Here is a 15,486-nt window from a genome sequence, read left to right as displayed (position 1 = left end):
GAGTGAGCAGTGAGCAGCCATGACAAGCGCCCGGGGTGCAGTGTGTGGGGACGGTGCTTTGCTCGGTGGCACCTCAGTAGCACGGTTCTTCTCCCCAGCTCGTCCAGTGTCCTCTCCCTGTACGACAGCTTGTCGACAGAATTGGTTTCATGTTAGTGTTGTAGCATGTTAACAGAAATAGAGAAAGGAAAAAAATGCTTTTTTATTACAGTTTTCTATTACAGTTGAAGATTTCATTTCCATAGCAATCTTTAAGCAATTTCATTGCTTCACTGTAGCCACTTTCTTCAGCCATGTGTTGACAAGCAAGTCTCTCGGTTCTCCGCTAGTATCTTGCTCCAAGACGTATAGTCTGTCTGCATTACATTTGGCTCTTGAATTTTTCAGTTTGCTCAAATGTTTTCATAAATGAATAAAACTCCAGTGGATCTCCATGAAATAATAGAATGGGTCTGGAAGGATAGATAAAGCAAGGACTGAGTTTCTGGCACAGCAGACGAAGATGAAGGTCATGTGTGGAAAACCAGACCCAGTCCCTGGTTGGTAGGCAGGATGTTCCTGGCTGCAGCGATATGCATGCGGTTTCTGCAGGTGGATAGCAAGGTTGATGTGGGCGTGTACCCCTTCCCAGACTGCACCAGAGTATGTGTACCATTGATCCACTGCGGGGACCTCTGTTTGGACTGGATTCCCATGAGAAAAGAGGCAGCTGGTATCCCAAGTCACACCGAGCTGGTTGAAGAAAACCCCCATACTGGCATCCCATAGTACCTAGACATTCTGGAATAGCAGCTTGGCTAACTGGAATGCAGAGCATAAGGCAGGCAGAGGGATACATCTGGTGACAGGGGTTGATTCCCCATAATCATCATCATGCATCCTGGACACTGCATCTGCCTTGCTATTATTTGAACCGGGCCTGTAGGTAATGGTAAAATGGAACTTGAAAAATAAACAGCACACTTGGCTTGCCTGTTGTCGCTTTGCTGACCGTATGTATTCTAGGTTGTGTTAGTCTGTGTACACGATGAAGGGCTCTTGTGTGTATCCACTCCAGCGTGACAGCAAGGAGCTCTCAGTCCCCGATGCAGTAATTCTGGAAAAAAGAAGGCACAGGGGGATAAAGCTGAAGAGGGGTACCTTACTGTTGTGAGAGAATGGCTCCCATGTCCTTTCTGGATGCATCCAGCTCCATCATGAAGGGCAGAGTGGGGTCAGGCATTTTGAGGATTGGGGCAGAGGTGCACCATTGTTTTAGTTTTGCAAATGCTCCTTGTGCTTATGATGGCCAAGGTAATCGTGTCAGCTTTCCCTGTAACAGAATGGTGAGGGGAGGTTTCTGGAAAACCATTGGTAAAAGTTTGCCAACGAGGAATTGGTTTGATTGGCTGATGGCCAAGCTCACACGGAGTCCACTCGAGAGGGTTCCATTTGCACTCCCTCTTGGCTGATGACACAGCCCAGGAAGGAGATGGTCTGATGGAAGAGAAAAAAACGTCATAAATGTACCGAATGAGGAAATGGCCCAACATGTCTCTTAACAGGACATTGACCAGGGCAGGAGGTACTCATACCTGAACTGAGCCTGAACTGAAGGTGGTTTTCTATTCATCTCCCTCCCAGAAATGACTTCTCAGGTCCAGCTTTGTAATGTACCGGGCGCCTCTGAGCAGTTCAGTGCTGGAAGGATTGAACACTAATGGGTGTCTGTTTTTTCTGGTAACTGCATTGAGCCTTCTATAATCAATTCATGGCTGTAGCCCCCCCACCAAACCTTTTTTACTCAAAGAGACTAAAACTTGCAGAAGCTGGGAAATTGGAACGCTGAAGGAATCCCTGATGCTCAATTCTGATTTAGTTAGAATAGCAGACTGGATGCTTTAAAAGGAGGCTGAGGCTTGAAATCATTTTTCTTCCTCTGTTAACCACCTGCAAGGAAACATATACAGTCATCATTGTGTTGCATAAAAAGTGCTTCACAGGCAAGGATATTGCTGCTACTAAGATTACACCTAAATGAACCATTTATTGGATTGTCAAAAACGTCAAGGGGAGAGGTTCAAGTGTTGTGAAGAAGGCTTTAGGGTGCCAAAGAAAGTTCAGCAAGTGCTAGGACCATCTCACAGTGAATCAAATACTTTTGGAGAATGTCCTGGTGTCAAGAAAAGTAGCAAAGAAGCAACTTCTCTCCAAGAAAAACATCATGGACAGACTGTTATTCTGCAAAAAGTACAGTGATAGGATTGCTGAGGACTGGGGTAAATATTTTTTTTCTGATGAAGCCCCTTTCAGATTGTTTGAGGCATCTGGAAAAATGGTTGTCCAGAGGAGAAAAGGTGAGCGCTACCATCAGTCCTGTCTCGTGCCAAATCATCTTTGTCATGATCCGGTCCAGAAGGGGTTACTCCGGACCGGGATGTCAACGCCACCCCGCTGACATCTAAGGAGCCTCGACTCGCCAGGAGGACGGCACCAGCCCCCTTGTCCCTGGCCAAAGTTGTCTTCCGCAGGGTCCCGACGTGCCCGATTGGTTTTGTGGACAGTCGAGGACGCCTGCTCCTCAGTCCCATGTCTGGTGGCGTTGAAGGTGAGAAGGGCCATTCAGCGGGGCGAGCCGGAAACTGACTGGAGAGGCAGGTGCTTGCGGACGGCGGACGAGGTGCCGGTACCACACCGGCCTGAAGCCGTCTGTGCAGTACTACGACCGCTCGTACATCATTAGTACCGGACCGTTCATCTCGCCTCATCTCGATTTGTCTCATCTTCCACTCGTGTTCAAAAAGACTCTGTGTATGGATTTCCTTCCCTCCTTTGTGGACTGCTTTGGCAGGAATGCCGGGAGTCATGCCTAGGAGGGAGGGTACTGTGATGATCCTGTCCGGAAGGGGTTACTCGATGGTCATGTGTAATGTTTCCTAATCATTTTCACCTCTGTGTTATTGTATAAAGCTGCCCTGTTTGTTTCTGTTCACCGTCAGGTCTGTCCTGTTTGTTTCTGTTCACCAGTTACCGGATGTCTCCCCTGTCCTGTTCTTCACCGATTAAATCCCTGTATCATGACGTTGTGCGAATGTGTCCTTCTTTCTATTCTAGTTTGTCACCGTCTCAGTTCACCTGCCTCGTCATGCCAGATGGTTGTGACAGTCTTGATACCATTCATGTGTGGGGCTGCTTCTCATCAAAGGGAGTGGACTCACTCACAATTTTACCAAAAACAAAGCCATGAATAAAGAATTGTACCAAAACATCCAACGGCATCAACTTCTCCCAGCCATCCAAGAACAGTTTGGTGAAGAACAATGTCTTTTCCAGCATGATAGAGCATTTTTACCATAAAGTCAAAGTGATAACTAAGTGGTGATGATGATGATGATGATGAGAACCCTTTATTGCTGTTGCAATACATGTCACTAGTCACAAGTACCACTGTCAAGTAAAACTGTCAATCAACCCAATATATACATATATGGGGGTAGACGGGTCAGGAAGAGAGGTGTTATGGAAAAACTGAGAAAATTGAATCACACGGGGAGAGAGGAAGAGAGTAACAATAGGGTGTACATTGTAGGAACTGAATAAAAACACCTTGGCAACATAAGCACCTGGTCACTACGGGGCGTGGGGGATGGGGCTAGTTCAGCATAAAGCCATCATAATTGTGTTTTGTCTAATTCCAAACAATGACAGCTGACTGCTGCAAAGAAGAAACATTTGTGAGATGAATGAGGTAAAAATGAATATAGACCACTTATTGTAACTGTAAAGTTTACAGGTAGAGGGTGTAATTGAGTCAGACTGAAGACCATCACAAAGACTACACACCTTTAACAAACTGCTCTTTCAAGCTGTGTGAAGAGGTGTCTGTATCACTTTCAACTGTTTTCAACTGCTCAGTGGTGCAGTGTTAAAATTATAACAAAATTTGTTTTGACATTGTGGCATAGAGGGATGAAAATGTGATATCTAGTGACACCATTTGTGTCACAATGTCTGGATTATTTTATTCTGTCTCAGAAGGGGCTACTCCAGATCGGAGTTTCGTGTTTGTCCTGTGTTATTATGTTTCCTGATTGTTCTCAACTGTGTCTGCCCATATAAAGCTGCCCTGTTTGTTTCTGTTTGCCGTTGAACTGTTGTTTGGTGATGTTTCCCCTGCCGTGTGCTCCGTGTAATAAACCCCTATCTCATGACATCATGTGAATGCATCCTCCTTCCTCTCCATGTCCAGTCATCATGACATTCTGTGTAGGCAGTGAGTGGGTGTAGTGGGTGTAGTAATCTCTGAACCAGAAGACCCAGGTTAAAATCCCACTTACTACCCTTGTGTCCCTGACCAAGACACTTAACCCTAAGTTACTCCAGGGGGCACTGTCCCTGTAATTACTGATTATAAGTCGCTCTGGATAAGGGCGTCTTATAAATGCTGTAAATGTAAATGTGTCTTCACCAGTCTTTAATTTAGTACATGAACAAAAGGAAATTTCAAAAATTTCAACAATTGCAACAGTACAAAATAAACAATACTAAATAGATATGGTATATAATTATTCAAAATTTAATTACATTCAAGGCTACATACAGAGTTCCATAAGCATACCTAAATGCTGTAGGCTACCACCAAGTTTAGTCTGCGATCACTTTTTACAGTGCAGTTCTGTGATGGTCCGGGGCCATTGTGCCCTCACAGTCGGTGCCAAAGGACTCCTAATCACGGAGTCCTTAGTAATCTCAGATGGTGCCAATTAAGCATGATTACTGATCACTCCTTGAAAAGCATGTCGGCACAACCCAATAGGTGCAACATTAATAATGATGTGGACCTTTGTGTTTGTGTTCCTGGCCTTATGCTACATGCCTCAAAAAAGTTCCTTTTTTGAGTTTCCTTTTGGGCCATCATGCCTGTTTTGTTTCCTTTTATTTAAATCCTTGTTTTCGAATTGTCCTGCCTCTGCACTGTGTGTGTGTTTTTGACACGTAAACCATGTCAAATATTATAATCACATGATGCACTCTTTCCTGGACAACAAATGATGTGGTGTGCCATGATCATCCCAACCACGCACTTTTCGGTGATATCTGTATTTGCTTTTATTCAAGACATTTAAGTGGATTTGGAGATTCAGAATAGGAGCGACAATTTTTTTGTCTAACTGGTCAGATACAGGTGTACATATTAAATGCTGTCAGTACAGCATTACAGCACCATTTCATGTACAAAAATATAGAAATATATTGGTATTAAATAGAGAAGTTAATTTAGGAAAATAGGGAATAATAGAACATTTATATTGATTACAAATGGAGATACATTAAACGGTGTAATGACAGATAAACCATAAAACGTTACTAAACACTGCTATGGCAATCATTAATACCATATCTGGGACCACACCCAGATCCCTCCCACCAGTCTTCCATAGTTTGCCTCATCGTACAAAGATCACAAAAGATCATTGTTTTTCTGGTTGCCATGTATTTATGTGTGTTCAAGTTCATAGGTTGTCTCCCTGGCATACAGTGTGCATGTATTTGTTCACCCTCCTATGCGAAGGAGTTGCCGGAAATCCACTATCTGACGTGTGGAAGGCTTATCTGCAAGATTTTCATTTGATAGGGTGGGAAACCCCTTTTGATTGGTCAGGATTTAACAGTCTCAGGGGCGTCTTCCTCTCACAGCAATAAAGGAAAGCCTCAGAAAAGGCCTTTGGACATCATATTGTATCTCTGAGACATTTTTTTTTCTGAAGCAGCTCCACTGTTCTGACAATCCAGACACAGAAATTCAGCTAAAACCATAAAACAAGATATTAAGAAACCTTTTGTTAAGACACCTTTTGTTAATATGATCTGTACAATATGAATGTTGGGGTACGTTGTATTTTTCCCCAAAATTTTCCCTCCAAATTTTCTGTTTATATTTAAAAAAAATTCTTTAGTCACAGTTATATTTTAGTACCAGAACACAACTGCATTAGGGTTCTAGGATTCGAAAGTCACATTCAGCAGCCATGTGGATGTGGGTGTAGAATAACAGATTTTTACAATACTCTGTAAATTAGAAACTCAGGGTGGGGAAGAAGCAATTAAAGGATTATGTGTCAAAATCATAAATGGAGACACAATATGTATTATTTACTGTAATGAATTTAATTCATTTTAAAATATGTTTCACCCCAAGTTCTACATACAGTATCATTTTTTTTTTTTAATTTGTTGCAATGTTTTTTCATGTGAGTACTTAGAATTTTTATAAAAAATAAATAGGAACACTTTTTGTGAAGTGAAACAGAAAGAGAAATTTTCATATAAAATGTCATAGTAATGTTGTAGTGACCTACTTGCCACGATGGCCCTGCTGAAACAGTCTGCTCAGTTACCACCCTCACCTATGACTACAGATGTCCCTCCTCCATTTAGCACATCTATAGCAATAACAGCCCATCATCACCACTGGGAGACTGAAAGAGCTGAGGAAACTCAACATGTGCCCAAGGACATCCAAGACCTGTGCTGTAGAAATCCCCTTAAAAATATGTACCAATAGAAAAATGTCATCCTCTATATCAGCTGCACAGGACTCACTGTCACTTGGACCAGGGGAGTGGCACTCTGAAGATCACGTTCTATGATTTCGCCATAGCCTTTGACGCTATCCAGCCTCTCCTACTGAGAGATAACAACATTAACAACATTTATTTCTTAGATGGTAGTAGCCTACTGGGTAACACACTTGCCTATCCCACACTCGAACACACTCGAATCCCACTTACTACCATTGTGTCCCTGAGCAAGACACTTAACCCTAAATTGCTCCAGGGAGACTGTCCCTGTAACTACTGACTGTTAGTCGCTCTGGATAAGGGCGTCTGATAAATGCTGTAAATGTAAATGTTATATAGCCCATAATTACATACAGTATATCTCAATGGGCTTTGACTGGCCCTACAGTTGACACCCCTTCACTGGACCCTTCTGTACACAAAAAAAAAAACCCACAAAAAAACTCCAGGAGAGAGAAAAAAATGAAAGGAAGAAACCTTGGTATGGAATGATCCACAGAGGGACCCCCTTCCAGGGTAGAGTGAGCTTGCAGCTGGTGTAGTGGTGGAAAAGTCCTGTGTAGTATAGAGAATCTGTCCATGGTTGAAGGTACTGGACAGTGCAGAGTAGTTGTTTAGTCCAGTGTCATGATGTACATTGAATGTCCATTATAATGCTACTGGTCTATTTGAAGATCCCTGAAGCTTTAGTTGATTTTAGTTACTATGGTGGTGTTCGTGGTGACCATCTGGTACGTTTCCTGCTGAGTCGTCTCATCAGCAGTTCATTGAGAGGTCCCTCTGGTGGTCTCTTCATTGGACTCTTCATTGGATAAGCTGACAGAGATGTACTCACACCAGATCTCCTTCTGGACTACTTCACAGGGAGACCACAGTTTGTCACTGTGGTCACCAGAACTGGTGCCCCTCTTTTTCCCTTAAATGTTATTATACATTATGTGACAGATGCTTGGGGTGCACTGGCAGAAGCATTCACTGGAGTTACTTGTCAAACTGAACAAATAGAGCATGAATTAATTTAGGCAAACCAAATAAATGGCTGTTACTTACAAATCCATTAGGTAGTCAGTATAAATGCTGAGTCTGAATACAAGACTTTTGTTTTATCGCTATCATCTAGGCTTCCTTGCCAACTTTATTTGCCAATCTACTGAATCCCTTGACAGAATGGTGTCCAGCTCCAGTCGCAAAGACCAGATACCTGCGCAAAATAGTTCTATCTGCTTTTCTCCACATTAACACAAAAGTTAAATTAGATTTGATAATGAGTCAAAAACCCCATTATTCCAGCTTTCACAATCTACTGTGAGAGATTAAGTAATGATTAGTGTGTTGTGCAGAGGACTTGCAATGTGATTCTGTTTTTAGATTTAATTTGATCAAATGCATATTATATTTGACAATTTTCCATCTTACCTTTCACAAAACTATGGGAAAACATCCAACACAAGGAAACAGGAAATTGAAAATACTTTCAAGAAATCTTTTGTGCTTATACTCTATATTCACAAAACTTCTTTTCATTCCACAGATGGTTGTGGGTTGTTTGGTTAAGACGACCATTGATTAAGCACAGATTTGGTGTGACTAAAAATACCTAAGTAATATAATACCATTCTCACATCAAGAGTTAAATGGAAATTAAACATATCTTTTATAAACATATATATATATATATGTGCGTGTGTGTGTGTGTGTGTGTGTGTGTGTAAAAATGTTCTTAAAAAACTGCATAACAATAAAATCAGTTTTTAGAATTTTATTTAAAAAAAGATAGTTCTGTATTGTGAATCTTTTGGACTAATTGATCATATACAATATTCTAATCCATCATAAACATCCAACATAACTTTCACTTTACATTTGGCATAAATCAAGGTTACCCTTTTGAATTCATTGACTAAAACAAATTATTTTATTTGCACTAGTATATAATTAAAAGCAAGAGATGGACAGTCCCCCCTGGAGCAACTTAGGGTTAAGTGTCTTTCTCAGGGACACAGTGGTAGTAAGTGGGATATGAACCTGGGTCTTCTGGTTCATGGGCGAGTGTGTTACCCACTAGGCTACTACAACCAAATATCTTCCAAGGATGAATCAGATTTTCCTGTTTTACTTCTTTGACAAAAGTTGATAGATGGTCCATGTTTTATGAGATCTGTATGCACATGTTATCATCTGATGGGGTGGAACAAACAGAGATTCCACTGGGTTTACAGCCAATTTGGAAAAGTTACAGGGAATGTCAGGGAGGACATGCATTTACTATTACAGATACTACCAGCCATTGCATGATAACAAGTCAAATAGCTGATTGGGGCTGTCTTTTGGTGGCCAGTGAGCACAAATTATATAAAGCCTGTACAGTTTGAATTTACATAAAGAAGTCTTAAAACTGGGGTTAAATCATAAACATTTTAGGAGGATGCCTTTTAATTTGCATACCCGGCATGGTACTGGCTATAGTCCTCATAGGCTTCCCTGATTCTTGTTATATTGAACTAACACCCACTTGACATTTTGTACTATCTCACACAAATGACAAATGTCAGAGATAATTTGTGAGGGTGAGGGATAGGGATTGTAATAACGGCATTAAACACAGCTTCACCAGCAGAAGTACACCCTCAGTGAATGGCATTAACCAGGAACAGAGAGACACTCCTTTAGTCTATCTTGTTACTTATTCACTGGGGTTTTGCAATGACCTATGAAAAATAATGTAGTGGGGCGAAAAGTGATAAATTTGCTGATACCCGCCTCCTTTCGGCCTCCACCTCTTGATGTGGGCCAGCTCTATAAAAACATTCCCTTTCCACTGTTCAGCCTCTATTCAGCTTGTTCCATCAGTCCGTGATGGGCCACTTCAAGCTGATAGTTTTTTTAATATGGATAGGATTATGTTTAAGGGACATTAATGGTGATCTGTAAGTATGAGGCTTGGTGCCTTTCCATCTATATTAAAAGTAATATTAAGTATTCTTATTTTTTTTTCATCCATTGTGTATCTGGAATCAGCATGTGCTTTAACATATATTTAAATGTATTACAGTTTATTGTAAATTAAATGTAAGTACATTTGAAAAACTGAATTCATTTTAATTGGTTGCATTAAATACATTTTAAAATGCAGAGTGATGAAATTTAAATGATTCACCAAAATGGATGCACAATCCAAAACCTGCCTTATTACTTAAAGTTAAAAAGGTAATTACTTGACATTTAACATTTAAATGTTAGTGAAAGGAAAGTGATTGTCATTTTGAAACAGAGCACACAACGAAATGTGTCCTCTGCATTTAACCCATCACCTTGGTGAGCAGTGGGCAGCTATGACAGGCGCCCGTGGAGCAGTGGTTGGGGATAGTACTTTACTGACAGGTGGTACTCTACCACGGGTGGTAGTAGTCTAGTGGGTAACCCACTCGCCTATGAACCAGAAGACCCAGGTTCAAATCCCACTTACAAGACACTTAACTCTAAGTTGCTCCGGGGGGGGACTGTTCCTGTAACTGCTGATTGTAAGTTGCTCTGGAGAAGGGCGTCTGATAAATGCTGTAAATGTAATGTAAATGTAAATGTACTGAGTGGCACCTTGGCAGTGTGGGATTTGAACTGGCAACCTTACGATTACGGGTCTGTTTTGTTTCCCGCTAGGCCAACCACTGCCCCAACCTCTGTCCCGAATGGCTCATAGTTTACATAGTGTATTCTTCAATACAAACGAGGTTTAAGAGACATGATATGGATTGTGAACTACTGAACTATTACTAACCTTTTTCTGCACGCTAATAGGGATTTTTGCTCTGTATAATGTAACTGTATAATTCCTTTTTGTATTAGCATCAATCACATATCATTTCTCATTTTTTTTGTCACAGTTATCACCTGGCAGAAAAAGATACAGGTAAGTTAATTTTTTTTGGTCTTTTTTGATAAATCATACTGTATAGATGGACTTTAGTCTTGGTAATTTTCATCACATGCTTATCATTTTACAACTGCTTGCACACAAGGAAATACATACATGCACACATGCACATATGTAGATGATGGAAAGGATTCAAGGCAGTACAAGCAATTACAAACAATAAAACAAGGTGGAGTATCCCATATAATACATATCAGTAAAAATCACGTCTGTGCATACTTCTAGCCAAATGTATTGTTAGACACAGTATTGCAGCATTAATTTTAATGTCAAAGCCATTGTGTTTTAATTGTAATTGCTTTCATTTCCTTGTCTATTGTCTGCAGCAGTCTTGGCATCCTGTGACTTCAACAATGATGCAGAACCTTTCTGCAGGTTTCAGCAGGACTACACAGATCAAAGTGACTGGACTCGGCATCATGGAGAAACCCCAACACCGGGTACCGGCCCAAGTGGCGATTTCCCTGATGGAAGTGAGTTTGTAACAAAGCAACCTGTGTATATATATATATATATATATATATATATATATATCTATATATATTATATATATATATAATATATTATAGATAGAGAGAGAGAGAGAGAGAGAGGAGAGAGAGGAGAGAGAGAGAGAGGAGGAACGAGAGAGGAGAGAGGAGAGAGAAGAGAGAGGAGGAGAAGGAGAGAGAGAGAGAGAGAGAGAGAGAGAGAGAGTAATTTAGCTAGCACATCTTCATCTAAGTGTGTGTTTTTTTGTCACACAGAGGGCTTCTACATCTATCATGAATGCGACAATGTTGCCAATGGTCAGAGGGCGAGGTTACTTAGTCCACCCATAGCCACCAACACAGCCCAGATATGTGTTCAGTTCCGTTACTATATGTACGGCACCGACAGCAGAAACCATCTGAGGGTTCTTCTAAAGACAGCAGCAACTGAGGAGCAGGTCTGGGAGAAGACTGGACTCCAAAGTCCATCTTGGCTGGCAGGTTCTGTATCTGTGGCCAAGCCTATTGGAACATCAGTGCATGTGAGTCAGCACAAAGCTCAAGATGTGGCCAGATTTGCCATGTGTCTTATTGTGGTGGAGTTTAAAGCTGCAGATCACTTTATTATGCAGCTAATCTTTTCTTTATCTTACTGTACCAGTAGCTATAAAAAAAGTGATTGGTCGCAAAACCTCACACAGACACAAGTGACGTCCATGTGCTGTGGGTGTATTCTGTGCTGTGTCAAGTACAACTGTTCACATTTATAAGGACTCTGTGAACCATTAACACTTCTGATTATGACAAATCTAAATATGACTTCATGTTTCTACATTTCTTTATACATCTTATGGGCTTTAAAACATTATAAATTTAAGTCATTTCTGTGTCTGGATTAATTTGTAAACAATTAGCATTTGGTGACAGTGGAGTTTGTAGCTTTTGGGCTCACAATGAGTTGTTTTGTAGCACTATTGCTTTTTTGCAGGTTGTGTTTGAGGCGATGCGTGGTTTCAGTTCTTCGTGTGACACAGCCCTTGATAACATTGTCATCAGCGACGGAGCTTGTCCAGGTCTGTCTCTTTCTCAGAACACTTTGAAGAATAAACATGACAGCAATGACCATCACAATTGCTACAATCTGGTGATACCTCTTTACTTCAGGATGCCTGACAGGCTGTGATTTTGATACTGTCAATGACCTCTGTGGCTGGACAAATGAGGTCTCCGATGATAATATTTTTGGTTGGGAGCAATGGGCAGGCCCCACAGAAACTCCAGGAACAGGTCCTGAAGATGATTTCTCCAAACCAGGCCGTAAGTGTGTCATGCAATATTTGAGCCACTAATTTTCTTTTGCTCAGTTTACATTTATGGAATTTTCTTGAGCAGTGGGCAGCTATCTGCTGTTAGAGTCTGTGTACGGGGTGCCGGGTGAATCCGGTCAGCTGTGGAGCCCTACCATATCCCCTTTACCAACACATTGCCTGCAGCTGGACTTTCACTACTACATGTATGGCACTGCTACCAACATGCAGATCAGAGTTCATGTTTCCACTGCTGGTAAGATCATTAGAATTCTCTATAGGAAGAACTTCAATGCTGTTGTTTGTTGCATAAAAAATACATCTCTCTCTTAATCCATGCATTTAGCTGGCATACTGGGACCTCTCCTTTTCTCTGTGACTGGTAATCAGGGTCAGGGCTGGAAACCTGCTGAGGTCCGTTACATTGGTTCACCAACTGTCCAGGTGAGCATGTTTTTGGGGATCTAAAGAGCATGTAATATCCTCAACTTTTTAAGTCTTTAGATTTACAAATGAACAAAATTTTATTCATAATTACATTTTTTTTGTGATAGTTTGTGATTGTTGGCGTCTTTGGAGAAACTGACAAGACTGACATTGCCATTGACAGTGTGTGCATTAAAACTTGTTCTGGTAAGACTGCATAAATATACAAATTTCAGCAATAACTGAAAACATTCTTTCATTTATTTACTAAATTACAAAACAATATTATACTGCACTAAAGATCTGTTTACTATTACTCAGCAACTACACCTAAACCAACAACTCCAAAACCTACAACTCCCAGTCCAACTACACCCAAACCACCTACACCTGGACCAACTACACCAGGTGAGGTGGACCACATATTACATATTGTACATAAAGATAGATAATATGTTAATTAATATTAACAGACACAAATGTATTTGTTTTAAATTTTCTTTATAGTTGAAGTACGCCTTGTTTCCAGTAAACACATGTCCTTGTTTTTCTCTTTCTCTACACAGACAAATGCCCTCCCAATGCTGAGTACATTGAGTGCGGCCCGTCTTGTGTTCCCAGCTGTGAGAAGCCCTCTACTAACTGCACTGGTCCCTGCATTACTGGCTGCTTCTGCAAACCAGGTTTTGTTTTCCGAGGTCAGCGCTGTGTGCCCATCGACCAGTGTGGATGCCTGGATGACGACAACAACTACTATGAAGTTAGTGACCGATAGTGTCAATTTCTGTTTCTGTCCTGAGTAGATGTATAGATGATAATTTTTTTTATAATTGATGTTAATTATCTTTACAGCCTGGACAGATTGTGTTTGGGGACGGCTGCTCCAAATTGTGTCGCTGTGCAGGAAACTACACGCTGAATTGTGTGGACAACTCCTGCGGTACCACTGAAGAGTGTCGAGAGGTCAATGGGATTTTAGGCTGTTACCCTAAAGGTAACTAGACAGATGAGCAAGTCAAACACATGACATAAAGTAATTATGTGAGTTTCATGTCATAACTCATCATAATTGTCCATCATGTCATTTTCCGAACAGACACATCTGACTGTGTTGCCTCGGGCGACCCTCACTACAGCACATTTGACAAGCGTTACTATGACTTTATGGGTAACTGCACCTACCTGATGTCAAAGCCCTGCAATTCTACTGGTGTGTCCTACTATGAGGTCTATGTGGACAATGAGAACCGTCACAACAATCCCAGAATCAGCTACGTGGCAGCTGTTCATGTTCATGTTCAGGGAGTGAAGGTGTCCATCCTGAAACAGGGTATTGTACAGGTAAGTCAGTTTATACAATTCACCAAAAGAAAAAACTGTAAAACATTCTGAGTTTTTGTGTCCAGGATTGTAAAATATGTGTAATCTGTTCAGATATTTTAGATTGTTTTTCTCCTATTCCAGGTCAATGGTATCAATGTGAACGTGCCCTTGAGTCCAGCTCCTGGTGTGTCTGTCTTCATGTCTGGGACTCACTACACAGTGGCTATGGATTTTGGCGTGACTGTCCGCTATGATGGAAACCACTACATGGATATTAAAGTCACCACAGAGTGAGTCGTATGACTGTTGTATGTTCACTTTACTTGTTGATCCTTCAACCCCATCACCAACAACCCCCTGTGGGAATGGGTTTCCCATGAGGCTGTGTCTTTCTGAAAACTAAGATTCCTTGTGTGTTTCCCATAGTTATAAGGACAGGCTATGCGGCCTGTGCGGAGATTACAATGGGAATGGCAATGACGACTTCCGTGTCCCTTCTGGTGAACTGGTCACCAACCCTAATGACTTTGGGAACAGCTGGAACACCAACCCAGAGTAAGATATTACTGTAAATATACTTCTAATTATTCTGATGGCTATACAATCATAGCTAGAAAAGAGTTTAACAAAAGTTTCCTTTTACCTTCAGTTGCAACAAGCAGCCAGGCGACATCCTCCCAGGCTGCACAGATGAGGAGCAGGATAAATACGAGGCTCCTGCTTACTGTGGAATCCTACTGGACAGCAAGGGACCTTTTGCAGTTTGTCACCCCAGAGTCAACCCCAATGTAATTTAAGTTTGTTCATTTTCAAATATACTGAATGTTTATGTGTTGGCATAAGTGACTTTATAAAAATACATGTGTTGTGCCTTTCTGTGTTGTAGACATATTTTAAGGACTGCATGTTTGATCTGTGTGAGCTGGATGGTCTCCCGTCTGCCTTGTGTGAGGCCATAGAGGCCTATGTGAGTGCGTGTCAGGACCGTGGGGTTGTCATCGGGCCATGGAGGAACAGCACATTCTGTCGTGAGTGACTTAACTTCTAAGGAAACTCATTAGATCATTTGTCCCATACAGAATACAACTTCAAAAACCATCCTAAAAGTATCATATAAAACATCAATATTAAAAAAAGTATCTATTATTGACATTATATTGATAACTGTAGTGAACTATCTAATAACAAACTGGATGTTCTCTTTGTTGCCCCTCCACACAGCTCTCACCTGCCCCCCCAACAGTCATTATGAGTCCTGTGCCCCTCGCTGCCCGCCCTCCTGTGCCAATCATGTGCCTGGACAGTGTGATGGGCCGTGTTCAGAGGGGTGTGTGTGTGACCCTGGATATGTTCTCAGTGCTGGCAAGTGTGTCAGAAATGACCTGTGTGGTTGTAAACACACCAATGGACAATACTATCAGGTAAATTACACTGGTGTTTCATGTGTCTTCAAATCCACTCAAAAGCAT

At 41.3% G+C, this 15,486-nt stretch overlaps 1 protein-coding gene across 1 annotated transcript in view; it reads left to right on the top strand.

The window, feature by feature from the left end:
• Positions 1 to 552: 552 nt before the first annotated feature.
• The window catches only part of zanl (zonadhesin, like), a 46,681-nt gene continuing 31,747 nt past the window's right edge, over positions 553 to 15,486 (top strand). Inside the window, exons 1-18 of the mRNA XM_028996143.1 lie at positions 553 to 767; positions 10,442 to 10,467; positions 10,818 to 10,964; positions 11,238 to 11,503; positions 11,950 to 12,034; positions 12,126 to 12,278; positions 12,354 to 12,524; positions 12,615 to 12,712; positions 12,823 to 12,901; positions 13,016 to 13,102; positions 13,261 to 13,454; positions 13,547 to 13,688; positions 13,791 to 14,035; positions 14,159 to 14,307; positions 14,444 to 14,572; positions 14,667 to 14,805; positions 14,904 to 15,045; positions 15,239 to 15,438. Of these exons, the coding sequence (XP_028851976.1) occupies positions 553 to 767; positions 10,442 to 10,467; positions 10,818 to 10,964; positions 11,238 to 11,503; positions 11,950 to 12,034; positions 12,126 to 12,278; positions 12,354 to 12,524; positions 12,615 to 12,712; positions 12,823 to 12,901; positions 13,016 to 13,102; positions 13,261 to 13,454; positions 13,547 to 13,688; positions 13,791 to 14,035; positions 14,159 to 14,307; positions 14,444 to 14,572; positions 14,667 to 14,805; positions 14,904 to 15,045; positions 15,239 to 15,438 (2,667 nt within the window). The remainder of the gene's footprint in view (positions 768 to 10,441; positions 10,468 to 10,817; positions 10,965 to 11,237; positions 11,504 to 11,949; positions 12,035 to 12,125; positions 12,279 to 12,353; positions 12,525 to 12,614; positions 12,713 to 12,822; positions 12,902 to 13,015; positions 13,103 to 13,260; positions 13,455 to 13,546; positions 13,689 to 13,790; positions 14,036 to 14,158; positions 14,308 to 14,443; positions 14,573 to 14,666; positions 14,806 to 14,903; positions 15,046 to 15,238; positions 15,439 to 15,486) is intronic.

This window comes from Denticeps clupeoides, chromosome 1 (assembly GCF_900700375.1).
Source record: "Denticeps clupeoides chromosome 1, fDenClu1.1, whole genome shotgun sequence".
Lineage (NCBI taxonomy): Eukaryota > Metazoa > Chordata > Actinopteri > Clupeiformes > Denticipitidae > Denticeps > Denticeps clupeoides.
Note: the sequence above shows the minus strand (reverse complement) of the source record. Positions and strands in the feature narration are given on the sequence as shown.